Source organism: Leptopilina heterotoma, unplaced genomic scaffold, assembly GCF_015476425.1.
Source record: "Leptopilina heterotoma isolate Lh14 unplaced genomic scaffold, ASM1547642v1 Lhet_212, whole genome shotgun sequence".
NCBI classification, from domain to species: Eukaryota; Metazoa; Arthropoda; class Insecta; order Hymenoptera; family Figitidae; genus Leptopilina; species Leptopilina heterotoma.
Window position 1 is genome coordinate 823,033 of NW_025110930.1, and position 25,579 is coordinate 848,611.

At 29.3% G+C, this 25,579-nt stretch overlaps 4 protein-coding genes across 9 annotated transcripts in view; all 4 read right to left on the minus strand.

The window, feature by feature from the left end:
• Window positions 1-55: 55 nt before the first annotated feature.
• On the minus strand, window positions 56-4,261 carry LOC122501603 (angiotensin-converting enzyme-like). Of its 2 annotated transcripts, none has more exons than XM_043611200.1 (13): window positions 3,724-4,261; window positions 3,466-3,558; window positions 3,246-3,383; window positions 2,768-2,926; window positions 2,582-2,681; window positions 2,346-2,489; window positions 1,822-2,278; window positions 1,630-1,754; window positions 1,377-1,552; window positions 1,157-1,317; window positions 974-1,096; window positions 683-861; window positions 56-578 (listed from the first exon to the last, which is right to left on the minus strand). In XM_043611200.1, exons 1-13 carry the CDS (start codon window positions 3,910-3,912, stop codon window positions 466-468), a joined length of 2,157 nt encoding a protein of 718 aa, XP_043467135.1. In that variant the 5' UTR covers window positions 3,913-4,261; the 3' UTR covers window positions 56-465. The 2 variants fall into 2 exon arrangements, with proteins under 2 accessions (XP_043467135.1, XP_043467134.1); XM_043611199.1 differs by having other exon boundaries at window positions 56-599.
• Window positions 4,262-4,371: 110 nt separating this feature from the next.
• LOC122501717 (fas apoptotic inhibitory molecule 1) lies at window positions 4,372-6,531 on the minus strand. 3 transcript variants are annotated; one of them, XM_043611405.1, is made up of 5 exons: window positions 6,365-6,531; window positions 5,388-5,617; window positions 5,170-5,295; window positions 5,024-5,076; window positions 4,372-4,923 (listed from the first exon to the last, which is right to left on the minus strand). In XM_043611405.1, the coding sequence occupies exons 1-5, from the start codon at window positions 6,412-6,414 to the stop codon at window positions 4,774-4,776; spliced, it is 609 nt and encodes a 202-aa protein (XP_043467340.1). In that variant the 5' UTR covers window positions 6,415-6,531; the 3' UTR covers window positions 4,372-4,773. The 3 variants fall into 3 exon arrangements, with proteins under 3 accessions (XP_043467340.1, XP_043467341.1, XP_043467342.1); XM_043611406.1 differs by having other exon boundaries at window positions 6,236-6,374; XM_043611407.1 differs by lacking the exon at window positions 6,365-6,531 and adding an exon at window positions 5,999-6,178.
• Window positions 6,532-6,562: 31 nt separating this feature from the next.
• LOC122501716 (fumarylacetoacetase) lies at window positions 6,563-9,539 on the minus strand. The gene is made up of 8 exons (XM_043611404.1): window positions 9,384-9,539; window positions 8,091-8,320; window positions 7,862-8,002; window positions 7,531-7,784; window positions 7,249-7,455; window positions 7,012-7,157; window positions 6,806-6,923; window positions 6,563-6,716 (listed from the first exon to the last, which is right to left on the minus strand). Exons 1-8 carry the CDS (start codon window positions 9,465-9,467, stop codon window positions 6,640-6,642), a joined length of 1,257 nt encoding a protein of 418 aa, XP_043467339.1. The 5' UTR covers window positions 9,468-9,539; the 3' UTR covers window positions 6,563-6,639.
• Window positions 9,540-9,664: 125 nt separating this feature from the next.
• The window catches only part of LOC122501715 (glutamate decarboxylase), a 47,308-nt gene continuing 31,393 nt past the window's right edge, over window positions 9,665-25,579 (minus strand). For all 3 annotated transcript variants that reach the window (XM_043611402.1, XM_043611403.1, XM_043611401.1), the window contains 7 exons: window positions 21,325-21,641; window positions 20,986-21,237; window positions 20,426-20,493; window positions 17,332-17,410; window positions 15,836-15,985; window positions 15,556-15,750; window positions 9,665-15,464 (listed from right to left, as the gene is read on the minus strand). In XM_043611402.1, the coding sequence (XP_043467337.1) occupies window positions 15,291-15,464; window positions 15,556-15,750; window positions 15,836-15,985; window positions 17,332-17,410; window positions 20,426-20,493; window positions 20,986-21,237; window positions 21,325-21,641 (1,235 nt within the window). In that variant the 3' untranslated portion in view covers window positions 9,665-15,290. The remainder of the gene's footprint in view (window positions 15,465-15,555; window positions 15,751-15,835; window positions 15,986-17,331; window positions 17,411-20,425; window positions 20,494-20,985; window positions 21,238-21,324; window positions 21,642-25,579) is intronic.

Consider the following 25,579-nt stretch of genomic DNA (forward strand, 5'->3'; position numbering starts at 1 on the left):
CTAGAATAGAAAAACTCAACATTTTGGTGAAAAATTAAAAATGACACTTTTAGATCACAGTCAATTTATTTAATAAATGTTTACAAGTGCAAATGTATTTTTAATAAGACTTTAGTGGAAGAGGTTCCAGCAGAAACTTACACAAATCAAAATTCTGATTACTATAACCAGAAAATTTGTCGTCTTGTACTTTGATTACATTTTTCCAGTGGACATCCTTGTTCTGCTCAGTAACTTTATAGCTTTAAAAGTCCCACAAGTGCATTATTTAGTATGGATTCTTTAAATAATCGATTCATCAGTATTGGGGTAAAAAAGAAATTCCAGAAATGGTTTCTCTTTAATTATCCTTTAGCTCATGAGACCAAAATGTTGGATACGTAAGTTTTTTCTCTTGCAGGGCAGTACTAAGTCCTTCCCATAGAGGGTATTTTAGAATGCTAATAATTAATAATAAACAATAGTTTATGCTATGAAATTTAAAACTTTAACACTAGTCATAGTGAGACAAATGAACGGAATAACAATTGATGATGAAATATGATTGCCGCTATTTAGGTACCAATGAGCGAAGAGCGCTGAAACGGAAGTCGGAACATCTAAAATTACAAATAGTAGAAAAGGCAAATTTATAATTGATATTTGATTCTGGTTGTTGCGAGTCATTAAACTTATAACAAACCTGCATCTTCCTGCGTGGTGACCCAGCCTATCACGGGCTCTAATTGATTTTGTCTTTTTAACCATTGATTCAGTGGCTCAAAGTATCGAAGTATAGCACCCGCGTCCAATCTATTTATTTTTCCTCTTGTCATTAGACGTATGATGTCTTTCTTCGAAGCACCGACTGATAATATTTCTCTGTCAAATATGCAAGTTTAATTCCATCACTACTATCAGTGCTTTCTTTAATTTGTTAATTAATATTCTAAATATTCATCTTTATTTGCTATTTCTTTTATCGTTTACTTACGATAGTAAACGACCTGCTTCTCGGGATCTGTATAAATCGCAAGTGTGCAGAACTCCCGTATGCCCTGAGATGTCACACAAGGCTTCTAATAATTGAAACTGTAAAACAACTCCCACAAAGTATCTGCAGAAAATGTTTTCGTAAATATTTTTCCCTTGTTTAAAAATTAATTTTTTCACTTACTTAGCATAAGGAATGTCCGCAGGAAGGTGATACTTGGAAGCAGGATCAAAATCTTTTTCTGTTCGTTTCGAAGGAGGTATGATGCCCTGATACTGCAGCCTCAGCTCCCACCATTTCGTAGTCATGTCTGTAACTCCGTCACTAAATATTCTCCATCTCCACTACGATAAGATAAGAGACATGAGTCTTTGAAATTTCGTCAACATGATGGAATTCTTACCTGATCGACTATATAAGCAAAGGGTAGGTATGCTACTTTTTGAAGTGCTACAAGCATTAGGAAATTGATACTGCCTTCATAGTCTTCTACCGAATTGTTATAAAGTCCAATTCGATGCATATGCTGTGGGCCTAGGGCAGAAAGACCTATTGCGTCACTCACTGCCTCATGAAATCCTGCATGGATACAAAAATTTTCATTTTTAGTAAAATAGTTTTCTTCTCATTCAAAATTTTGTATTTCGTCTGCTTACCTGGAAGTGCTTCTTCACGAAAAAGGAATGGTTGTTCCTTGTATTGCAAATAGTATTGTAAATGTGACATTTGGTGAAAAGTCGAAAGCAAGTCCTCCATTGTTACCTTGGTGCATTGCTTTATCCTAAAATTGACGAATTAATTAAATTGAAGTAATTATTTTCAGAGCATATTTTATTAATATTTCTGACCTATAGTCATATCCGTTGCAAAAATCCCAAGCGCTGGGAGTACAACTAACTTCTCTGTCAATGGGCTTCTCGAACATTGATGATTTCCAAAATTCCGGAGGCATTGGTTTCATTCCTAACGATGTGAAAAATTCTTCCGCAATTTGAAACATTCTCAAAGGCGTGAAACCTTGGATTATCATATCCAAAGTGACGTCAAACTTGTCAGCTGCTGGGAAAGGTTGTACAATTTTGAAAATGCCTTCCCAATTTTGAGCCCACATGTTGCCTAGCACGTGAGCTGGTAGTGGTCCATCCTTTTTTATTCTGTCTCCATATCTGTCGATTAGCCTCGATCTCACATAAGTGAACAATTGCTTGTAGAGTGGTGTCACTGCTGACATCACTTCAGCCATATTTTGCTGAAAATATTCGTCTTCAAAACCCTCTCTCATTTGATCTCCAGCGTCAGCGAAACCTTGAAAACATTTAGTGTTTAAAAGCTTGGAATAAAATTTCTACTAACTAATAAATTAAATACTGACCATTAAGTTTTGAAGCCAAATTGGACAACTGAACATATCTCATGTACTTGTTCCTCAGAGGTGGTCCAATGGCGGAATGCCAAGAATTCCAGTAGTGCAGAAGTTCATCGTAATCTCTGGATTGAACCATTATTTTATTGATGTCTGAAATATTGAAAGGGGGAGAAACAATTATTTTACAGTACAAAAAATGTTGTTTGTTTTCAAATAACTAGAATACTGAATATTATATTTACCGTGTTCCAGGCTCATATTGCAAATATTATTCATCATTTTATAGGGACACAATCTGGTCCTGGAGTACAATTCTTTCATTTCGACTATAAGGTGGTGTATCTAAAAACAAACGTTTTTTAAAACAATATTTAAATTAAATTCGACTCTTTTTTTGTCTTCTTTGTTTCACATGTTTATTTACATGCCTCATTGAATTTGTCGTCTGAAAGGGAATATCTTCCTCTAACTGCTACGATTTTCAATTGACGTCTCGCCATGGGATCTGGAACTCTGCTCCAAGCAAAACTGACTGCTTTTTTCCACGAAGCTCTATCAAATTTTAATTTCAGAGTTTGATCTTCTAGCTAAAGAATTTGAGTAAAAATAAATAAATTAATACTACGTACACTTTAACTCATTGACAGCCAGAAAAAAATAATTTTTATTTAAAAAATAATGGCTTAAGAAAGTTTTCCAAAGAATTAAATATGTTTTCAAGTCACTAGTTCCAGTTTTTCTTCAGTTTCAGTCAAAGTTTGAAACTTCAAAAAGGATGGAATTAATTTCTTTGTTTTGAATGAAAAAACGAGTTTTTGTACGTATTTATTTTGATTGGATGTAGTGAATATAAAAGTTGAAATTCAGCAAAAGATGATACAACGTTTTTAAACAAATTTTATTTACCATTTTTCGGCGATTGCTATCGGTAATATTAGTAGCGAAATTCCATTGCGAATTCATTATTTTGTTGCACATTGCAGACGCTTCATAGTCATACTGCCGAAGAAACTGAAGAGCTTCACCGAGATTGACATTTAACCCCTTTTGAAAATTTATTAACTATTAAATCTTTCTATTTAAAAGTATATTTTATGTCTATACTTATTTTTAAACGAATAATCACCTCTGTATATCGGGCACTTCCTCCACTAATTATATGTATTATCCATACAAGTTTTAAAGTTTCCACTGTATCAGTTTTCATTTCAGAGAGTTTCTTAATGGAAATCAATGAAAATTTGATTGTTAATTTAAAATTAAACTCTTTAGCAAATTTTATTTTTGGTTTTGCAAGAAAATTTAAAAAAAAAATTATAAGTGCAAATATTAAAAGATAAAAGATGTCTTTGGTGAATTTTACCATTAAAATTAAAATACATACATTTTTACTTTCTTGTTTGAAATTTTCATTCGCCGTATAATTTTCTAAATTTAAATTGAATCTTAAAAATTTTTGTTCGCATCTAGCACTTTGTATTTTTAACACCTCGTTTTTGTAGATGTCACAGTAACACTGAGTTACCTTTTTCAAACTGAGTATGGTCTGTGTGTTCAGCAACGCATAAAGCATGACGGGGAAACGGAATTAACGGGGAGTAATTTTCAAGCTAGGACTCTTTATTCTTGCCAAACTATCATAATAGTTTTGCAAAACATTTATATGTACCAATGCTAGCAGAAAATATTATAACTATAAAATAATATCTTTGAAACAATATCATCAGTCACATCTCTCTTCATTACCTCGGTATTTCAGAGTTTATTTGCAAACTAAATTATATTATTAGAAGTGTAAAAAAATCCACGTTCAAAATGAGAATCAAAAAAATATTTAAATAAGAATTTCTTAGATTTCTTCAGTCATTACATTATATCGAGACTTGTTTTGAACATTGAAGAAAAATAAATTTTATACAAAGGCGCAGTCTTGTTTAATAAAATAAACATTCGTGAACGGTATTTAAAAATATATTTATTTATAGATTTTAATATATTTTAATACAATTAATTTTATGAATACGTAGGGTGTCCAAAAATGTTTATTTATTATAATTATTAATACCAAAATTGAGTATTTTATAAACTAGAAATGCTCTATAAGAATCCTTTACAAGCAAAAGGCACTTTTTCATACAATGTACATAAGATATTGTCCATTTTGAATACTGACAAAATTTAAACATTATGCAATATGTTAATAACAATCAACACAATTTTTAACTAGAATTTAGTTCATTTTTTAATATTTAATGGTGCTCTTAAAACAATTTATTTTTAAATTAATTTTTCGGAAATTTCAAATATTAAAAACATTAATTTAGTGTTGTATTATTCTCGTTGCAAATTAATGGCATGCAAAAACAAAGAAGTGAATATCTGTATACAATTCATGCATATTTGTTAAATTATTAGTTTAGTTGTACGTTAATAGTTATTCAGAAAAATCCTGATCTTTTATTTCTAAATCGTCGATATAGAGAATATAAGTTATTTCTCTTCCTTCAATGTTATTCGACCTAATTACAGCCGGTAAGCCTCCAATTAAAAATTCCATTTCCGCACCTCCATCGACAAAATCGTTCTGTTGAAATTAGATTTTTTATTAAACAATTTTTCGTATTAATTTAATTTTTCGAAAAATGAGAAAAATATTCTGTCATATTGTGACTGTATTCTTATACCTTAACGTCTTCTTCATGGGTACCATTAATCCAAATTGCCTGTGTATTTTTATCTGCAAATTATAAAATTTCATTTACCAACTTCAGTCTTTAAAAAACTTTAATAAAAGAAAAAGAAAAACTTTATAATTATATTCATTGTTTACCTAAAACAATTCTGTATTGAACTCCTCGTAAATTTGTTGTCCAACACTTTAAAAGTTTTGATTGTGTTTGAATAAAATTTTCATAACTTTTCCCATTCACCCATAAAGTATAAGAATATCTCAATCCTGTAAAAGTTTTTAATATATTAATTTTATCGCACTTGGTTTTTTCAAAATAAAAATACAAATACTGTTTTGGAATAATTAAGAATAATCACCATGTATTGGATCAATTCTAATTACAATCTTGTTTTTGCCAAGATGTATAATTTCATCTCCAACAAGTCGAAACATCCATTCTCTATTAACAAGGGTTTCACCATTGACCCTGACCACTCGTTTCCCAGTCGCTGTTCCGTGTTCGAATTCAACAACATGAGTTTTTCCATCGTTTAAAGGCACTTCCCACTTGGCCGTGTATCCTGACATTTCTAGAGTCCTCAAAGTTCTAAAATTTAAAAATAAAATTTCATGTCCTTAGAAAAACTGAAAAACTGTGATTCTATGAAGAATAAAACAATGAAAACGAAATGCAAATATAATAGAGATAGTTTTTAAATGGAAATAAAATTTATGCGTATATCTTATTTAGAGCGTATCCACTGGGTAGTTGGTCAGAAGTGCAAGTAAATTTATCAGAAATAAACAATCTAAAAAATCGAGCTCTGTCGGAGATTCTTTTTAGTAAAATTAAATATTTCCCGCTTTTTATAAAGACTTTTGTTGGTCAAAACAGTTTGCTTTAAATTTGGTGGTTATTAAAATTAACACTTTTCTACACACTTTAACGAACTCTGCAAATTAATTTAAATTGATTATCAAAACAGACCTTATTTTGGTTAAAACCTTTAAATATTATCTTGTCTATTACTTATGAGTCAAGGGCGCAAAAGAAATTAGGTAGAAATAAATACATTTGGATAAATTTGAATATATTTTTGGGACGCAATAATGGTGACTCACCCTGAATTCTAACATTTCTAAAATTTCAACAATATCTTTAATTAGGTATATAGTAAAACAAGAAAATTATTGGAAAATACTAAAATAATCAATATTTACTCACTTAACTGATAAAAGAGATACAATCACAGTTTTTGTATTTTATAAGTTTTTATGTAGACCGATCATTTTTATTATTTCAAATTGTAAACTTAGAAGCGGGGGCATGACACTATTTTTTATTTCTACTTACTGAAGCAAAGCGACTGCCATGGTTCTCTTTATTATTCTAAGCGCCCTCATTATTGATCGTTTTTACAGTCAATACTATAGCTCTTCACATATTCCGTCTATGCTCAATATGAAAAACTATATATTAAATCAATTATAGTAACTTTATTTTTAGTTCAATGGTTCATAAATAATAAAGCTCTAACAATATTGACCAAAATTTTGTAAAGATATGTTTATTGGAACTTTTACAAAACAAGTATTTTTTTAAAACAAAGTTACATAAGTATTTAAAAATCATTTTGTTTTTGCGGGTAACAGTTTTCCTTTACACAAACCAAAACCAACACGATATCCATCGCCAACGCAATAACCTAAGAAAGAAAAAAATAATATATTAAAAGACATATGTTAAATAATTTCTTTCAGTAACTGCTTTATAAATATATTGTAATTGCCATACCGTGCATAATGACTTCATCACCATCCTGCAGAAACTTTCTTGTTGTTCCATCTTGCATCTCTATTGGTCGAGTTCCTTTCCAACTCAATTCAAGCATACTTCCGTATGAATCGGGAGTCTGAAAATAAACAAGTTTATTAATTCACTCACCTACTGAATAAGAAGAATAAATTCGAGTTTCAAATTAATTTTTCTATTGCACTTACTTCCCCACTTATTGTTCCCGAAGCCAAAAGATCCCCAGGGTTCACATTGCAACCACTTACAGTGTGATGAGCCAATTGTTGTGCCGGAGTCCAATACATATTTTTGTAATTACTTCTTGAAACGGTTGTCAACGATCCATTTTGTGCTTCAAAGAACAATGAAAGTTAATTGTCTTGTAAATAATCTTCTAAGTTGTAATTGTAAATTTAAGATTGTAGATGATTTCGGAAACTTACGTTGAATATGAACTTCGAGTTTAATATCAAAATTACAAGAGTAATCATGCTGAAGATACGAGAAAGGTTCGGGATCTTGAGGAACATTGGGAACTTTAAAGGCTTCAAGAGCCTCCATTGTTACGATCCAGGGAGAAATTGTTGTGCCAAAATTTTTCGCTCCAAATGGTCCAAGAGGGACATATTCCCATTTTTGAATATCACGTGCTGAATAAATAATTATAATTGTTAGAAAACGAAATGAGAATAGTAGAAGAGGAGTGGAAATAGTTTTTATCTCACCGCTCCAGTCGTTCATCACAACCATTCCAAATATATGATCATACGCCTCGGATGCAGAAACACTTTCTCCCAATTTCGTCGGTGAGCCTCCAACAAAGAAGGCTACTTCTAATTCAAAGTCTAGAAGTCTCGAAGGTCCATACACAGGCGGTGTGCCTTCAACCGGAACAGTCTGTCCATACGGACGATAGATAGGAGTACCGGAAATCACAACTGAACTTGCTCTACCGTGGTAACCGACAGGAAGATATTTCCTTTAGAGAACCCGTATACATAGACAATTGTATAATATTTATATTTTTTATATTATAAGTGTGCTAATTTTGTTTACCAGTTCGGCATGAGGGCGTTCTCTTTCCCTCGAAACATAATCCCAACATTTGTCGCATGATGAATGGAGGAATAAAAATCGGTGTAATCTCCAATCTTGGCAGGCAAATGCATTATTGCTTTTTCTTGACTCACGAAGGACCTAAATATTGAGTTTTAGGAAAAATCAAAAAATGCAAAGCAAATGAGTTTTTTAATGAATAAATTTTTTTTTTTAATTTAAAAATTACTTTGCCCTGATTTGTGGATCTTGAAGAGTTGAATTTTCAGCTGATAATAATCGCTGTAATGTTTTTCTTGCTTCTATCCAGGATGGTCTTCCAAGAGCCATAAATTGATTGAGATTATCCTGTCGGAAAACATTTTGCTTCTTCTCCAAAAGCGGTCCGGTGAAATAATTAGCTATTGCGTATAAATCCAATATTTCATCTCCAATAGCCACCCCTATTCGTTTTTGAGGCTAAAATTATAATATAATTGTTCCTATATTTCTACTTTTATAAATAACAAAATATTGTCAAAAATTTTCGAAACAATTCTATTAATTTAATAAATAAGAAAAACTGTGTTAGGAATTCAATTATTTAAAAAAAATTAAATAAAATTCTTCTAAAGAATTTAATTATTTTGAACAATTTTGATAAATTCTTTAAAAAAATTTAACTATTTTCAATTTTAATTAAGATAATTTAATAATAATTTAATTTTAATTAAGATTATTTTTAAAAATTTCAGTAAAAATACCTCCGAACAATTCAATTATTTTTAAAAATGTTAATAAAATACTGTTTAAGTGTTTGTTTTGAAAATTATAGTCTTGTTTATTTATTATTATTGAATCTTAAAAACATTAAATTAGAGTTTTAATTTAAAAATTCAAAACGTTTAGAAAGAGAAACTATTAAAGAAGAAAAATTTTGGTGAAACTTTGTTTTCTTCCTAACCATTTCATGGTATTTCTCTAGTCAGTTTGTACTACTGAAGATAAGTTAGCGATGGTAGTTGTACCATCAGTCGGTGTGCACTCAAATTACCATCTTTTCCGTTTGATGGTAAATGTAGTTTACTAACCCTAAACTGCTAAGTTTGATGATCTTTATTGTTTAGACAAGTTATGTTTATTAGCTAAAAGTGTAACAAATATAAAAAAAACAAATGAATCTCGGAAGAATACATGCTTTCAACTACAAGTTTATAAATTCTTCTTCAATGAAAGATTCAAATTCGATTGATTCGAATTGATTAGTTATCTCCAGCTTATTCTCTTAATCTGAATCTGTGATAATAAGTATAACACTAATTCAAATCAAATGTATACATATATACACCGGTACTTCAGTAAGTTAGTTATCACTGAATCTGCAGTTAAAATTCACTAGGAGAAATCAATATTTTAAATTTGGAACTGATTATGGAATTAGTGGTTAGGCTTCTAACGGAAAAAACCTGAATTTCATCTCAGTTTAAGATTAAGAGGGTACACAACCAAAGAATCTTGATTACAATGAATAAAACGAACTTACGCATTCTGGAGTAGAGAAAACTCCATATGGAAGATTTTCAATAGGAAATTCACAATCCGGCGAGTATTCAATGAAGGATTTCATATCTATATAAATGTAGAAGTTGACTGCCTACGAGAACAGTTCTACGCTAACTGTTAAGTATATACTTGTACTGCGATAGCAACGGTTCGAGGCCGACAACATCGTCTTCATATGATAATTTATTCAACTGTTTATATATTAAAATAAAACGTGTTGAATGAATAAATTAAAATATTTTTGAATAAACATATAGTTGTCAGTCAGGTCTGTTTTGTTATTTTGTTTTTAAATTCTAACATTCCAATGTTTGTTTGTTTGTTTCTTGTAATTTGAAAAAAACGATGAAAAAGATATAGTAGGTAGGATGAAAATAATTTAAAGAACAGATTGATTCAATCAACAGCAGTTTAATAGACATTGATATACAGGTGTTTTAGGGTATTATTTTTGGATAAATATTTTTTTGTCCACAGCGGCACAACATGCTCACGAAACAATAGAAACGTATTTATAATTATTACATATCATTGTTTTATCTATCTGATTTGCGCAATGTTAACTGTTTTCAGGCCAAGATTTGTTACTTAAATTTTCAACGAGCATACAGTACAATTATTGCATGTTTGCATGCATATTCATATGCATACAGATATATAATATATACATTGCAAACGCTTTCCTAATATAATATGTAATTATACATCGTACGCTATTGACTGGAAGACGTAAGATTTTGTTGTTATTCGTGTTACCTTGTACATATATTATATAACAATTCTCGACGGTGTATACATGGCATTTATTATTTGTACCGGTTTCCTCATTCTTTAACAATAAACGATATATATTTAAAGCTTTACTTCAACAGTGTTTGTGTGTATTTTCCGCAAAAATCATAAATTTAACATACTTTTTTCTTATTGTCAGCACAGACAGTGTAAATGTTTTTATTTACATATACTTATTGTTATAAAGGAAAAATACATTCAGAGAAACTTGGGTGTTGTTGCATATTTACATATTAGCTATTAATTAAAAACTATTTTTAATGTCAAGTATTGTCAAAGAATATGCCTACATCGTATATTGAACTTTAAGTTTAAAAAAGCTTCACGCTTGTAATAATGCAAAAGCCTGCAAAAGTCTGCAAATTGTATGTTTTGTAAATCGAATGTATAAATTAAATTTAGATTTCTGGTTTTATGTAAGTTTTACATTTAGTTAAAATCAAACATTGCAAAATCTGTAAAGAAGTTTGTTAATGTACTTTGACGTTTCATTTTCACAGCCAACAATATTCTTATTACTTAAAACCTACATTCTATTATTTTTAAAGCCTTTTAGATTTTACAATAGATATTTAAACAAGGATTTTTAAGAATTTTTAAGGATTTTTAATTAGACTTCATTTAGATTGCTTTCTTTTATTATACCCACTGGTGGACAAAATTGATATTCTATAACATTTTTCCATAAAGAATTCTTCAAATATTACTATTTTTACAGAAAAAAATCTTTATCCCGTACGTGTTTTGAAAACAAATACAAAAAAAAAATTGTAGGTAAATTTAAAATAAATGTGTGAAATGAATTTTATACAATATTTTACGATCTTGAATCAAGTAAGAAACATTTGCTTTCCAGTGAATAGTACTAAAGGTTTAAAACAAATTAACATATCATATCCAATATTTTGAATATAAATTCAAAGCGGCAAAACATACAAGTTTGTGTCAAACTTTATATACAAAAAAGTCCCCTTTTTTAAGTTTGCAATGCAGAAAAGAAGATAAAGACATTTTCGTAAATATATAAAGTTGCTAACTTGTAATACAAAGTTCTTGAAAAAAGTGATATGTAGGTATATATATAATTAAATAGAGACTAAAAAATTAGAGGAAATCGGTACAATAACACTTCAATACTTTTTCTGCATCACAATACAACACTAAAAAATATTTGTCAAATAATACACAGGTATCGACAAAATGCAATAAATAATTTAAAGTAATTTAAAAAAATCTTTTACTAGGATTTTGTAAAACTATTGTCTTTATATTTACCGTAAATTCATCGTTGAAAATTATACGGATTGACGACCCCTGAAGGACCAGGACAATGATGACTAAAATCATTGCCATGGCACTTAAGGACTCACATCAAAAGAATAACTTTATATTTTTTGATAAATGGAATCATTTAATAAAAAATATCCAAAAAGATATGTATGTTCAAATATTTCTTTCAAAATATGTATCCACTATTCAAATATATCAAGTATATAGGATGTTGTTACATGAACTTTTGAAACAGTAACATCAACAAAATTGATAATTAGACAGTTTACTTGTTTAAATAACGTGCTTCCAAAAATACGCACTACAACCACTTTTATATATATTTTGCACGTACCTAACAGTATAAACTGCGTTGTCGTATATTGTCTGAGTACTCTTACTGGACTGACATATTTCGTCAAGCTTTTACAGATTGTTGAAGGTAATCTTTTCACCTTTTTCTGGGCATATATATACACATAAATTTTATAAACTGATATTAATTACTTCTTTTCCTAAATTGACGATAACTTGACTATCGAAAATAAAATTTTCTCTTCATTGCACAAGTAAAATGTCTTAAAAAACGATACTACAAATAATATTCTTTATGCAACGGACAGAGTATAGTATATTTTCCGTTTGAGAAAATAAATTCTCTAAATTATAAATTCTCTAAAGTCAGTTATTTTCTATAACTTTGTGAAAATTTATTGTCTCTAAGCAACGAAAAATTTAAGATAGTACTTTATAAATTTTGAACAACATGTCGGTTATAAGTATCAAAGGAGATACGTAATTTTGTTTTGTTTTTATAGAATTATATCTTCTATATATTTGTTTTTACTTATATGTATCTTTCTTAATTCCACAGTGGTGAGTAATTTGCAAATCATGCAATTGCAGCAATTACAGTAATTTAAATTTTTATCGTGTTCATATATAGGCTCGGCTTATAAAAATTTTTACTGATAAACAAAAATTACTCTTCCAAGAAGTTTAAGAAAAATTCATAATTGAAGACAAAATAGATTATTTTGTAAAATTAATTTTTGAAAGAAAATAAGTTCAACCTAATTGTCTGATTAAACATACTTTCATGGGTTTTGTATTTTTTTCATGATATAGAGGGACTTGATAAACTACGTAACACATTTTTCGGAAACTTTGCCACTTTCTTTTTATGTTTGAATTTTGAAATGAATATTGAAAATTTGCGATTACTTTTAAAATTAACTTCTCGAAATTGAAACATTTAAAGTGTACCTAATAAAATAAGTGTTAGTTGATAAAAGAAAAAAAGTAATAATAATATTATAATTCCTGGAAACTCTTCCTATTCCGAAAACGGTTACGTTATTTATTGTATAGTTATCACGAGAGACAGGAATGAACTCTTCTTGGCCTCGGATTTTATTGCTCGATATTTTAGAAATTATTTCTATCGATATCTAATTGAAAGAAACCCGGAAGGAGGAGATCAATATTCTCGTGAGTAGCTCTTGGCCCCTTATTAAGGATGTTATTTCTAAATATATTTTGCTATACCTATGTATGCATATATTCTCTCTTTATTTACCTTTTCATTTCATCTCTCGAATAACAAACAAATATTTCATATATAGATGTGTTATTTCTTATTTCACAATTTATATATATCTATATAAATGTTTCACGCAGAAACCAATAATATAAGCAACAAGTATTTCCTTTTTATTAAATTATAATATATGCACTAAATTTTTTTGTTATATATATATTGAAACAAATCTCTTTCCAATATTGCAGAATATTGAATTTATATAGATAGTCTCTTATTTATATAACAATAAAAAAAATATCTTTTTTTTAGTAGCTTTCAAAATAAATTTTCTATATTGCTTTGTCGTATTTTATAATAAATTTGTTTCTTTCAGGTTCTTTAAATATTGATTATACATATTGACTGCTGTAAACTCCAAAAACTTATATAATGTGAAGTATAGAATTTGGTTTATGTTCAAACAGTTATTAATTATTTATTGTTGTTCTTCAAGTTAAAAATATTAAAACTCTAATCACATTAGATAGTGATTTGAAATAACGTATTATTATATTTTTTTGTTAAGGCTTTTTTCAAGTACAATTTCCGGTTACAGTGACCAGAAAAAGTAGTAAGTGTTTATTAAACATTTCTCTGGTTTAAATATCTTTCAACTGATGAGAATAAAATTCAAATTTCTTAAATATTACACACTAAATGATGTGCAACAACACTGTTACTATTTGACTTTTTAACTTTTCTTATTTCAACCAATTTGTTCACAGTTTTTCTGCAGATATCAAATTTGAGACAAATAACCCATCAAAACGTTGCACCGCATCAATTTTGATACTTTTTTTTGTCTCAATTTGATGTCTGCAGAAAAACTGTAATTATAGATAAATTGAAAATATTTAAATCATTATTTTAACAAACTTAATAGTTAAATTAACTATTGTCGATCAACAAAAATACTTATACTCTAAATAAAAACCTCTAATTTTTTTTTATTTTAAGAGAAATTATTCTGATTTGCAGCTTTTATATATTTATAGTTTTGTAAGGATTTTCTGATTTTTGGGAGTAGCGTTTTTCAGATTTGTATATTATATGCAACACATTTTACTTCAAATTATTAAAAAAATTCTTGTACGCGAGAATATTATATATTTGTATTTTTTGCAAACTATCGTGAGCTAATTTGAAAGATCTATTTTGTAGCAAAGCGCATTATCTTTATGCACTTTTGTTCGCTTCTTACTTTCTTTAATTGGCTGTAGATTTCATAAAGACGCCAACTCTACTTTACCGATTTAACAATTTATACTCTAATTGCAATGTGTCATAAGAAAAATTCAACTCTGACTCTTTGCATAGCTAAAAATTTACATATTAAGTTAAATTATATTAAATTAATAATAATAAAAATAATAAATTAATTAGTAAGATAGTTAATAAGTAACTGTTAAATTAAATAATTATTAGACTATAGACTTAATTAAAGATTAAAAGCATCTGTTCATAATCATTTAAACATTTAACAAATGATTAATTTAACATTCAAACTTTTTATATTTAATTAAAATTAAGAGTTTTTAAACTTATTTAACAAATTTTAATATTTCAACAATTATTATGATTTAATAGAATGAATATATCAATTGTATAGTATAAACTATAATTCCCGTTTACCGCTGAGGTTATACTATTTTTCACTTTTATACTTATTCTTCATTTCTTATGACACTTTTTGCTTTTAAACTATACCAGTTCACTCGTTAGCGAGAAAACCGATAATTATTAAGAAATTATCTAAATAGAAAGAAATAGAAATACAAATATTAAAAATAGTAAATAATAAAATTGTAACTATTTAAATTTGCCAAATTATTTTCAACTAATAATTAGCATTATATTCATTCGATGTCTTCCAAATAAACCAATAAAGAAATTTTTGTTCTGGTTTGAATGATTCAGAAAGTAATCAATTTGATACCTCGAAAAAAACGGCGTTATATGACATTCGAAATGTACTTAAAAATTCATAAGTTTTATAACAAGCAATAAATAACGCCTGGGCATTGCAATCTTTTGCATATGTTTTATCTTAATATTCGTGGTTGAGATTAATTGGCTTCATAGATTTTATACATTTTGGTAAATGGCATTTTTCTCACGGTTTTGTTTACTCGCATATAGATAGACATTTTTCCCTTAGATTATATTTTTCTGAAATATAGCGAGCACCATTAAAAAAATGCCACAACCCTCAGTCACCTGAAAAAAACTTGATGCGATCAATATTTACAGATCGTGACCCAATCGATCCATTTCCGCCAATAGAAAGTCGACATCAGCTTCTGTGACTGCAGCACTTGATATGATATTTCTAAAGAAATTTGGTCTTCGATCATCTGGTTGATAACCTACCATTAATGTTCCAGCTTGCATCATCCGGCCTTTCAAAATAGGACATATCTGCAAAGAAAATTATTTTTAATTCCATATTCATAAATCAATTACAAGTTCCAGTTGATTTTTAAGGAAAATGTTGTTTTGAAAATCTTACTTCTCCTAAAATTTTCTCTCTCTGTGGACAGTGTGCCATTTGACGAACGCGAGACGGCAGGTACCAGAAACATACGTTTACTAATTCAGGTTCAAGAATCAAGTAGAATTTATCAGGCATTTCTTTGATTCGACGAACCATGTAATCTGTGAGTTCCATTAGTCGATCCATAAGTTTTTCAAAGCCGTCGGTACCCTATTTAACGAAATTTTAATAAAATGTTTAAAATACATGTGGGTATAATTGTAAAAAATAGCTTGTCAATTGAAAATCAATTTACCTTGGAGCGCCATTGTAACCAAAGTTTGAAGATGTCATTGTGTCGACCGCATTGGATAACTTTATCACCAGTATCATATTTTACATCATATAATTTATCAGTCATGAATAAATACTCTGCAGACATTTGGTTGCAACTAATTAACAGACCCTATAATTTTAAACAAAAGGAGATTTGTTTCAGAGATAAAAATTTATTTTAAATTTATTTAGAGATAGGTTTATATTGTACAGAGGAGAGATTTTTTAAATTTTCGCTTTTCGTACAGGAAATTATATTGCCAAAAACAGTTTGTACAACGGGTCAATAAGATTTGCACGTGCGCGGTGAATATCAAGCTGAACAATATTGAGATTCTAAAATGGCTGTCACTGCATTATGGAAAAACTTTATTCATTTTATATTCTTATAAATTTAGAATAATTAAATTTTCATTAAAAATACAATAAGATAAAGAAAAAATTCAAGGTTTCTGAAAAATAATGAACGTAAAATCTTTATACTTTGCTGAAATTTCGATAGTACGTATATACATCATCGTACATCATCACCTAAAATTAAATTTTTGGTTCCCTCTTATCTAAATGGATGCATCTTGGAAAAAGGGAGAGGACTCTCTGATTTATAACATAAAAATATGAAAGCAAAGATTGACATGATAGTCATTCATTTTTTGAGAAAATTGATTTCCGAAGAAAGGCAGGCAAAATTTGCAAAAAAAAAAAAATAAGAACTTTCCTCAAAACATTCTTAGGGTGAACAGCAGCCGGTGTACGGAATTTTAATATCTGGAGGGGAAGAACCGAATAGCAATAACTAAACTCCAAAGGGGATCACCCTCTACTCCCCACTATACACCGAGCTAGCAACATATGTTATCTCTTAGCTTAATTAAATTCCTGCAGTGTCCCGTTTGCGAAGTTACGTTTGCAGCGTTTTGGAATGTCACTAGAACGTCATCGCTCTTGGGCCGAGGCCGATGTCAAGAATTCGAACTTGTAATTTTTCTTTTTCCACCAACAATTTTTTTCTCAATCAAAGTTTTTCCAAACATATCATCAATTCGATACGGATTAATGGAATTTGGGGTACTGGAAAATTTTTTACTGCGTAAAAAAACACGAACAACGCCCATTTATGAGCGACTGTTTCATTTTCAATTTCACTCTCAGTTGAACTTATTGGAAATCATATTTTTTCTTCTCTCCTCCATAATTTTATAAATAGTTATTTTAAAACTTTGGGTATAACAATTTATTTTCAGGGTTGGCGCAAAGATTTTACTCGATTTAGATTTTTTCACTAATTCTTATAAAAAAAATTTCAAGGGGAGTTCTATAATTATAAAAGAAAGATTATTTTTAGAAGCAAAAAATTTGAACTAAAATTTTTTGTCTTTATTTTAAAAACCGGACATTTTGTTAATTTCTCTGACCTGTGCGACAACCCTGTTAATTCATTGTAAAATTAAAAATTAACTTTTTTAATATACTTACTTCTTCTTTGAAATGAATAGTTGAGCACTGTAACAAAGCTCCCATGAGTTTGTGAGGATTCCAGGTTACCGAATCAGCTCTGAAATGGAAGTCTAGTTTTTAATTCTTTTTCAGTTACTTGATTATAAATAAAAAAATGTGTAAAATATTGACTAGAAAATTAAAAAGTTTTATAAAAATGATAATATGAGATTTGGATTTATAGATGGACATATTAGAGACATAAAGATGACAGCTCGAAAAAAGTGAGTCAAAATGACTGAAAAAGTCGATCAGCCTCAGCTGGTCGTCAAATCCTTATCCACTCCCACGGGAGGTAATAGGGGATAAAATATGAGTTATCTTTGCCTTGTACTAGGAGGGTCTATCAATTCGAGAGTAGCTATTAATATAGCTGCGGGATCGGATTTATATCCCGCCGTGCTTATAGTCACACCCTTGTGGTAAATTTTATAACCCTTCCAACTGACACTGTCACTCTTATTCAATATATTATACTAATTTTACAGTTATCTTCAATTCTCTTCATTTCAATTTCTTTTTTTCAAGTGCACAAATTAGTACTTACACCGAATAGATAGTCTCAAAGTGCGAAGAGAATTCTGCTCTTCAATTACTTTTACTTTTTGTCTTAAATATATGCGAATATTCATCAATAAGAAAGAGAACCTATTTTTTTTATTTGAGAATATTTCTGATTAAATGATAAGTTTTAATCTTTCTTCATTAATTGTCATTATTCTTCTAGAAATAAAACAAACTTATATTTAAAAGATTTTAAGTTATTTTTTGTTTTTTTCGTGTATCTTCAAACTGTTTAAAAACTATCATTCAAAAATAAATATTAGATGAAAATTCTTAAAAGTTCTCAATAAATTAGTTGTGTTTACTTCAATGCTCGAAGAAATGATACAAAAGAAGAGGAGTTCTCTAAAACTAAGAACTTTTTTGCGGTATATGATTAGACATTTTTTGAGAACAACAATTGATGAGAGAAATTAGAATTTTTCTTTTTAGTGAATCGTACCAAATGCAAAGTTTGATGATTGTTTTTAAAATTTTAAGTAATTGTGCACAAATGAGAGGCAAGAATAACAACTTTCGCATTATCAGTATCGAAAGATTACAGGTATGATAGAGCTTTATATTTTATGAGCGGGCTTTGTGTTAAATGACAAATGTTATCGATACATGGCAACTGACATATACGCGAAAATCGACCCTTCTGCTTATTGACATTACAGCTGCAGCGAGGGTTCTGATTTCTAGTACTGCAAAAGTGATTTGTGTCACAAACATGCGTTTACCATTAATCGTTACACAGAACTCTTCTCAATAAATAACGAAAGCATCACGTGCATTAGTTGTGCCACAAACACTTTTTTCTTTCCTCAATATAAAATTCTCTTAAACAATTATTCTTTGTCATATTACTCATTCTTTGTTTGTCTGCATAACATATTTCCCATCTCTGTTTCAGAACATTTTTATATTGAAAATCCTCTCTAGATATTTTGTAACAATTGAATGTTATACCATTGAGGAGGCTATTGTTTATTCCAAGTAGAAAATTCAGGGTTAATGTTTGTCTCTTGAAACATAGCATTTCTTTATACAGAAGTATAATAAAAAGACATTTTAGAATTGAAAGGAGATGTTTTCATGAATAGAAAGATTTTGACATTTGTTTTTAACGATTATGATACTTTTGTTATAGCAATCGAATAGACTTTTGCTCCTGCGAAATCAAAAAATTTCCTTCACTGAAAAGAAGGAAACAAGAGTAATGAAGATAGAGCCGATGAGCGAATCCCTTTGTACGAGTTTAATCCAGCATTGTCAAGGCATGGGCTTTATTTCAAACTCGTGAGCAGCGCTGCAATTCTGTGTCGTGGCAATAAGAGGAGAGTTCTGTTCTGCAAATGCGCTCCAGGGAACAGATCCAGCTGTTGTTCTTCCTTGTGTCTTTTGCTCCTTGCTTGCCATTTTAATCACGACCTTCAGGAAGGAAGTTCTTTACGCGGTACAGTCCAATGTAAAATCACTTTTTTCCTTGAAAACTTTTTTTCCATAAAATTCACAAGTGAGGAAAGTTTTTTTTATAACATAAAGTGCATATTCTGTTAACAAGTTTGTTAACAAGTTATAAGAAGCATGCAATAAAAGTAGAAATTGGGTAAAATTTAAAAAATGATGATGAAACTGATCATATACTCATTAGGTGTGTAGCATTGTTTGAAAATAGTCGAAAATTGTTCTCAAGAGAGTCTTACACCCCAGCACTTTTGGGTCAGGAATTGTCTACACTCAAGTTCCTAGTAGGGGAGCGCAGATGCGCCCGGATGCAAATCGTGGATTAATCTCGCCAACCCCATAGAAATCTCGTCCCCATTTCAGGTTTGCCTCCTGCCCTCCTATACACTAAGTTGGAAGGGCTGGAAAATGTGAAAGTTGGCATGTGGTGTGGACAGGAGTCAGTCTTTTCAATCCCTTTTGTATCGCGCATTACAACACATTCGCAATAGCCCGAGGAAACTTCTAGTAGCATCTAAATTACTATCTCCTTCTATCAATTGATTTTTCTTTCACAAGAAATGATTGCATTTAATTTCAAAAAGATTTCCACCTTCCTTGGAGTTTTTAAGGTAATGGTAGTCTTAAGGGCTGAAAGTTTCCTCATCCTGGCACTTTCTTTAATCGCGGTTTATGTCGACGATCCATTATGCCCTGACTGACTTGAGTTTCCCTGAGATTTCTCCTCCACACCCTCGCTCATTTTCATGTAAAGCTATTTTCCTGCGAGTCGATTGAAACGATCCACCTTGCGCCGCCACTCGCAAACCACTGTATTGATTATTTTACTCCAGAAACCCCACTGCCACTGTATTTTTCGATGGATTCCATCAAACTAAGCCCCAATAAACTATAAAACTTAGGGATTAGGCTCGCACTCACACGTCCCCTTTTATGGGGTTCGAGAGATTTTCCAAATGTTTATGTAACTGTCATTTTGAGACATGACTTAAACAATCGACTGCACACACTACGTCTTATTTTCAAACTTTAATTCAAGTATCTTTGGTCTCACACTTACCGCTCAATACCTGTCAACTGCGGATGTCGGTGCTTCCTGGATAGAAGCAGTCCACCACCCCAAGCCGCCTAGAATCATCAGAAACTATTCTAAACAATTTAAAAGCGATAAGTCCCTTCAAGTTTTCTCCCATTAAATCGAAAAAAGCATTTACGAATTGAAATATCAAAGTTTAATGATTAAATAATTAAAGTATCGAGATAGATGTGAAGAGAACGTTTTCGTAGTGATTTTATCACGTGCTACTTTCAAAATTTTCCTCAAATTGTTAGGGACGTTAGCTCGCGTTAGCTACGAAGCCTGTTGCTTCTCACATTTATTATTAATGCTAAGACTCTTACGCGTTTGGCGTTTACATCCCAGAGTTTAACTGCTGCATAAGTACTATAGATTTGAATGTCGAATCTACCCTTTAAGACACCTTAGCTAACGTTAAATCTTAACTTGCTTCTAAAATTTCAAAAAATTACAGACACTTTTAAATTTTTTTTTAAAGTAGACAATTTTTTAGTTAAGAATTCGCAGTAATTTCCATTTGACGGTACAAAAATAATACTTACGTCTATATGTAACCACAGTTTATATTTATGGCAAATATCGGCAATCTCAGATATCGGATCGAATGCTCCAATGACCGTTGTACCTGCAGTAGCACTCACGAAGAACGGTATGTGACCCTTAGCTTTGCGTTCCAAAATTAATTCTTCGAGTTTAGAAGGAATCATGCGACCTCGTTCATCGCTGGGCACCATTACGCAGTTGTCAGTGCCTAGGCCACAAACCGAAGCGCAGGATTTTACGGAATAATGACACTGTCAATGAAACGAACAGCCACGTGAATTTTCTCAAGGATGACATTAATTTTAAAGAATACTCGCGAATATTTATTTTTTTCTTACTTGATCAGAAGTGAACATCACAAGCTGACCTCCAACTGTCGCAAGGCCTCGCTCTTTGTACTGAGGAAACATTTTATGTCTGGCGGCAAGAAAAGCGTACAGGTTGCTGATGGATCCTCCCGGTGCTAAAATTGAGTCACCAGTATTCCAGCCAATAAGTTCACGCATTTTTTGTAAGACCACATTTTCCATGAGAATAAAAACTGGAGCTATTTCGTAAGTAAACATGTTCGTATTGGCGGTTGCAGTGAGCCATTCGCCAGCCATAGACACAAGATCTAGGCCACAAGAGAGTTGATTGAAAAAATGCGGATGTCCTGCAAGGAACAACATTCAAATGTGGATATTATTACCTAAAGAGAAATGTATTCAGTTAAAAAAAAAATTTCGTCCAAAACATTATTATGTACTAATTTATAATAATGCCACGTTTTTGCTCATTTCAAATTCCCTGACTTTTCCAGGTTAAAAAACGGAATTTTTCCATAGATTTTTAAAACTACATGCCAACAAAAATTTAATTTTGTTTTTCCTTGACTTTCCCTTGAATTTTAGACAAAATTCTTACTTTTTCCTCACTCTAAAGAATATTCTGATTTCAGTTTAAAAATTATTATTCAGGAAAATATTCTATTACTACTTTTTTAGATAAATATTCAATCATTATTTTTTTGTAGGAATTAAAATTCTTCAAAACATTCAAATTCAAACCGTTTTGAAATTAAACAATTTTAAAAAAATTGTTATAAAACATGAAGATATCGATTGCTCCGAGTCGAAGACTCCTAGTGATCGATGAAGATGACCAACTGATAGAATAATTATTTTTTTTATTTCAATTCAATTATTTTCTAAAATTTTTAACTTAAAAGTCTTCTTTAAATTAATTATCTTCTATATTAATAATAATCGTTGTAATCCGGTAATCTGTTCGCAGTTTGAAGTTAATTTTTGTTTCCTTTTTTATTTCCTAACTTTTTAAATAATTTTCATTTTTAAAATTAATTTATTGAAAATCATCAAATTGTTGCAAAAATTTTATCAACAAATTTGATAATAGAATTCCTTACAAGAATTTTATTATTTCGGAAAATAATTTAATTGTCGAGAAGAAATATGTTAAAATTTTTGATAATTTTAATTAAACTCTTTTTGAAAATTTTCTTTGATTTTTTTTTAAATAATGGAGTTTTTTTAAAAATTTTAATTAAAAATCTAAAAAATAATTGAATTTTATGAACAATTTCTTCCATGTTTTTAAAATAATCGTGTTTGTTAATAATTTAAAATTAAACATTTAATTATTGAATTTTATTAAAATTCTTTTCAAAATTTTTATAACGAATTAAGAAAAAAATTGAATTCTTTCAAGAAATTTTTTCGAAAATAATTGAATTTTTGCAAAGAATTTTACTATTTATACCTAAATAAAATTGAATTGTTTCGAACGATTTTTAAAAATTTTAGAGGATAATTAAATTCTTTTCAAATATTTGATATCGAATAAAGAAAAAAATTAAATATTCTTTTGTACAATTTTTTTGAAAATAATTTAATTTTTGCAAAAAATTTTACTATTTACAAAAATAATTGAATTCTTAACGAAGTTATTCAAAAATTCATATTTGAAAATAAAAATTTTTGTAAATAATAATAAATTGAATATCACATTTGCTAGTTTTTAATAATTTTTTAAAAATTTCTTTGAAAATTTTAAAATTACTTTGTTTACAAATTAATTTTACGTAATTTCATCGATTATTCTGAAATTCTTCAATTAAATTTATATATTAGAAAATAAAAACTTTAAATAATTTCAAAAAAGTTGCATTCAATTTAAAAAAAAAATTAAATCTACACAATTTTCAGTTAAAAGTATGAAAAATTCAATTATTTCTAAAAATTCACGCTTTTGTGGATTAGTAAATATTACTATTAAAATAGTAGAAACGAATATTTATTAGTAAAATCTGCTAATTCAAAAGCAAAAAGTCAGTCACGAATTCAAGTTAGAAACCATTTTTACTAATTCAAATTTAGAGTTTAATATTCAATTATTATCTAAAATTTTAACTGAAATAATTCATATTTAAATCAATTTTTATTAAAAAATTCTACGAGAATTCAATTATTTAAATACAAATAAAATGCAATAATAAATAATTTATTGAATAATTCAATGTTGCTTTAAATTGAACTCTCATTACGAAGTTTATCAACAAATTTTTAAATAATTCAAACTCGAATTTTAATAAAATTTTTAAGAACAATTTAATTTTTTGAGAATTCTGCGAAGAATTTTATTACATTTGAAAATAATTGAATTGAGGCCTTGGATCGAATAACTCGCCCGACGCTCGGAGGAACGCGCAACTGCCAGTCAGTGAGCAGTGAGCGCCTCTGGGCCACTCACTGCTACCCGACTGGTATTAGCGCGTGTCTTCGAGCGTCGGGCGAGTAATTCGATCCAAGGCCTCAATTCTTGAGACAAATTTTAATATTTTTTTAAATTAAATTTTGACAAATTTGGTGAAATTAATTAAATTTCTACGAAGAATTTTATTAAAATTGTTTTGAAAAAAAATTAATTGTTACACAGAATTTCATTAAAATTTTTGAAAATAATTTAATTCTTTAAAGAAATTTAATTAAAAATGTATTGAAAATAATACTTAAATTAAATTATAGGAAGGCTTTTTAAAATAATTGAATTTCTTTGACGAATTTTAATAAAATTTTTAAGAATAATTACATTTTTCGAGCAATTCCATGAAAATTTGTATTAAAAATAATTGAAATTGTGCGATGAATTTTATTATTTATAAAAATAATTGAAAACCTATAAAGAATTTTATTATTCATGAAAATAATTTAATAAATTTATAAAAAAAATTTGTAAATAATAGAATTGCTGTGAAATTTCTATTATTTAATTAATTCATTCAAAATTGAAATTTTCTAAAATTTAAAATTAAAATCTTTTGAAAAGTTCATCTATTTATGAAAATTGTAAACACAACTCTTTTAAAATTGAATTAATTTTGAAATATTTAAGTAAAATTAGATTTCAAGAATAAACACCATAACTTTATAAAACAGCCATTTTTTAGGATTCTGATTAAAATTCCCTGACATTTCCACATTTTCCACAAATAAAAATCCTAGATGCTTAAAATTTTCGTGAATATTTCTTTTTAAAGAATAACCCCCCGAGTTCAAATCTGAAAATTGATATATATTATATATATAGAAGAAGCCTTTATCTCCCAACAGTGTTAAAGTAGTGAAAAACTTTAAATATTCGTCAAGAGTGCATAATAAATCGCAGACTGGAACATCCATTAGGAAGTGCCAAATGCAGGAAAATGAAATTTCGAATAATTAATGGTTCGAATAGCACGCGGGAAATAATAATTAGCAGCATTATTGTTTAAAATGCTGCTCGAAGTTAAAGGTTAAAGGCGAAAGGCGAAAGGCGCAAGCTGGAGGGAAGAGAGCTTTAAGCTTGGCGCTGAGTATGTTGTCATTCGCTCGACTGAACATCGCGCGCGGATCAAACCTAATGCTTCTGTTTGATGGGACCTGGCCCTTCATGTAACTTGGGGAAGAGGGCTTACGCCTTCCTTTCTCATATACCGGGTGTCCTGGATTACGTGATTCGGTCAAGTATATATTTGACGAATAATCCATTAAAACGTTAGGCAGGGGACGTTTGCTCTCGCATTAGCCGCTTGAACGGAACTTCCAGATTATGTCTCAATTCGGTTGTATGTCGAACATATAATCCACGGAAACATTAAGAATAATTGTCTTCATTTAAACAACTGGGTTTGATTTATTGCAACAATTTCTTTGAAGAAATAGGACATCTGGATAAAATGTAGTTGCTGTGACTTATTAGTTGTTCCCTTGAAGTATTAGTTTTATTACTTACTAGTTAACATTATATTATTAGTTAAAAATAATTTATTTACATTTACAGGGTTGCTACAGGTAAGGGAATTCAGAGAAAAGTCTGAGAATTTTATTAAAAAATACTGGGAAAAATTTAATTTTTACAATTCATAAGAAAATTATAAATTTTTGTGTCTTTTTTGCTTGCCTCATAAACTATGAAATTACCACGAATTTTAATACAAAACCTTCAATGTTTTCTATTTCCCACTTTTAAAAATTCCATGGAAGTACCTCCTGGAAATTCCATGGAAATTCTGCAATTTTTCTATTTTAATATTAATTTAAACATTTCTATTAT

Coding starts and splice junctions, on each gene's coding strand:
- LOC122501603 (XM_043611199.1), bottom strand. CDS start 3,912: ATGCTTTATGCGTTGCTGAACACACAGACCATACTCAGTTTGAAAAAG. Junction 2,490..2,581: donor CAATATGAGCCTGGAACACG/GTAAATATAATA, acceptor TCAATATTTCAG/ACATCAATAAAATAATGGTT. Junction 2,279..2,345: donor TTTGGCTTCAAAACTTAATG/GTCAGTATTTAA, acceptor AATGTTTTCAAG/GTTTCGCTGACGCTGGAGAT.
- LOC122501717 (XM_043611405.1), bottom strand. CDS start 6,414: ATGAGGGCGCTTAGAATAATAAAGAGAACCATGGCAGTCGCTTTGCTT. Junction 5,618..6,364: donor ATGGCAGTCGCTTTGCTTCA/GTAAGTAGAAAT, acceptor TTTAAATTTTAG/AACTTTGAGGACTCTAGAAA. Junction 5,296..5,387: donor TAGAATTGATCCAATACATG/GTGATTATTCTT, acceptor AAACTTTTACAG/GATTGAGATATTCTTATACT.
- LOC122501716 (XM_043611404.1), bottom strand. CDS start 9,467: ATGAAATCCTTCATTGAATACTCGCCGGATTGTGAATTTCCTATTGAA. Junction 8,321..9,383: donor TTTTCTCTACTCCAGAATGC/GTAAGTTCGTTT, acceptor TTATAATTTTAG/CCTCAAAAACGAATAGGGGT. Junction 6,924..7,011: donor CGGGAACAATAAGTGGGGAA/GTAAGTGCAATA, acceptor GTTTATTTTCAG/ACTCCCGATTCATACGGAAG.